The 2,357-nt window shown below is 37.2% G+C and overlaps 1 protein-coding gene across 2 annotated transcripts in view; it reads left to right on the plus strand.

The window, feature by feature from the left end:
- The window catches only part of LOC106880142 (nephrocystin-4), a 116,078-nt gene extending 113,751 nt beyond the window's left edge, over positions 1-2,327 (plus strand). For both annotated transcript variants that reach the window (XM_014929973.2, XM_014929974.2), the window contains exon 25: positions 1,330-2,327. In XM_014929973.2, coding sequence (XP_014785459.1) covers positions 1,330-1,855 — 526 coding nt within the window. In that variant the 3' untranslated portion in view covers positions 1,856-2,327. The remainder of the gene's footprint in view (positions 1-1,329) is intronic.
- Positions 2,328-2,357: the final 30 nt, after the last annotated feature.

Genomic DNA, 2,357 nt, shown 5'->3' on the forward strand with positions numbered 1-2,357 from the left:
GAAAAATTACGTACAATTACGAAAATAATTAACTCTAAGAGAAAAAGAACATAGGGAGAAAAATAAATAAGAAAATTAGAAAATTAGTAGTAGTGGCTGTGTGGTAAGTAGCTTGCTTACCGACCACATGGTTCCGGGTCCAGTCTCACTGTGTGGCACCTTGGGCAAGTATCTTCTACTATAGCCTCGGGCCGACCAAAGCCTTGTGAGTGGATTTAGTAGACAGAAACTGAAAGAAGCTCGTTGTATATATGTATATATATATATATATATATATATATATATGTGTGTGTGTGTGTGTGTGTGTGTGTGTGTGTTTGTCCCCCCACCATCGCTTGACAACCAGTGCTGGTGTGCTTACGTCCCTGTAACTTAGCGGTTCTGCAAAAGTAACTAATAGAATAAGTACTAGGCTTACAACGAATAAATCCTGGGGTCGATTTGCTCGAATAAAGGCGGTGCTCCAGCATGGCTGCAGTCAAATGACTGAAATGAATAAAAGAATAAAGTGAGTCTTTTTACTTAAGTGATAAAGAACACACAGACTGGGAACAAGTGTACATAGAGATAATATCTGGCAGAAGCTTATATGAAGAGTAAATGATTTCGATGTTGGCTGTTAAACGAAATGAAGAGAGAGAGAGAGAGGTAGAGGGAAAGATGAAAGGAGTTGTATTGATTCTAATTTCAAAAAGGAGAAACAGGATGCTATCCATCACTTTTACTCTCTTCCTATCATCCATCTTTATTACTCTTCCATCTCATCAGATATTGTTTCTGTATACAATTTCCTTACCAACCAACAAGTAGCTGTCAATGTGCCTCTTGCAGAACTCCCTTCTCCACCATTCTCTTGTTTGTTTTTTTCTCTTTTTTCTGTCCTCACACCCTCACTTCTGTTAATTCTCATAATCATGTTTGTCTTTTGAACAGTCAACATAAGGGAGAGGGAACTCTTTAATCTAACTGAGAGACATGATGACCTCTCTAGGGCTGGAGTTACAATAAAATGCCTTGATACATTCTGAGTTGTTGGTGTTTAGAAGAGACAATCCAGTTGCAGAAACTGTCAAGGCTGGAATATAAGATGAGTTGAAAAAGAAATGAGTGAGACCATTACAGTCTAGCTTATCCATACCAACATGGAAAGCAAACATAAAATGGTGATGTGGATGGTGATGGTGGTGGTGGTGGTGGTGGTGGTAGAGCTGGTGCATATGGAAAGAGAAAAGGAGGAAGAGAAGGAGAGATCAATAAACGAAAATTGTTATCATAAAATGCTGATTGGTTTGTGGTAAACTTATATTCTTTTTTTTTTTGTTGTTGCAGAGGAACTCATTCATCAAGGTTTGCGCGTTGTTTTACTTCACATCCACGGGAAATGAAACTTCATCCAAGTGAGGCTTTTACTCTAGCTGCTGGCAGTGTTCATGAACTCAACGTCACAGTCAGACCTGAGTCTGCAGGTTCAAAATACTTCTACATTAACATGGTGGATGTTGATTATCACCAGTTACTGCGTAGCTGGCTTATATGCATCAAAACTCAAACCCCAGTTATTTCAGGAACATTCGAGATTAAGTTGCCAGTTGGCGGAGGTTATGGCTGTAACAAAAAAATTTCCTATCGAAATCCTTACGGCAAAAGTAAACTGTTCAGTCTTCACACGAACCGGGATGATCTTCTACAGTTTAAAGAGAACCAGTTGGATATCCCCGGTGGTGAGTCCCTTGATATTGGTCTTCGTTTTGCTCCTGTATTGCAGCAGGGCTCTGTGGACATCCTTGTTTTTATTGATGATGAGCAAGGAAAAAATGAAGAAACCTTTTGTATCAAAGCCAATTACATGACTTAAAAACACACCTGGATTTTTTTTAAAAATCAAGTCAAATAACAATGATGATGATAATAATAATAATAATAATAATGATAACAACCATGATTTCATATTGCTACAATGGCGGTTATTGTTGACTGTGCCAATCCTAATACCTGATTCATTTCATTAATCCTGGAAGAATGTCAATGCTAACAAAATTTAAACTTAAAACTAAGTACGACAACGTATTTTGTCAGGCTTTTTACCAATTCTATTAATGCTGTGCAAGAATACCAGGAGAAAGAATACAAATATTTTTAGAACTTCCTGCTGCTTGATTCTTACTCCACTGTTCAGTTGTCTCTCCCTCTACACACATCCCCACACATTTTCATGTGCACACACACACACACACACACTCACACAATTTTTCTCTTCATTTTATACATACAAACAATGAATTATTTACTGCAGTTTTAAAGGTGCAAAAAGATATGATCAACATTAAAATGCTATATATATATATATATATATATAT

Source organism: Octopus bimaculoides, chromosome 12 (assembly GCF_001194135.2).
Source record: "Octopus bimaculoides isolate UCB-OBI-ISO-001 chromosome 12, ASM119413v2, whole genome shotgun sequence".
Classification (NCBI taxonomy): domain Eukaryota; kingdom Metazoa; phylum Mollusca; class Cephalopoda; order Octopoda; family Octopodidae; genus Octopus; species Octopus bimaculoides.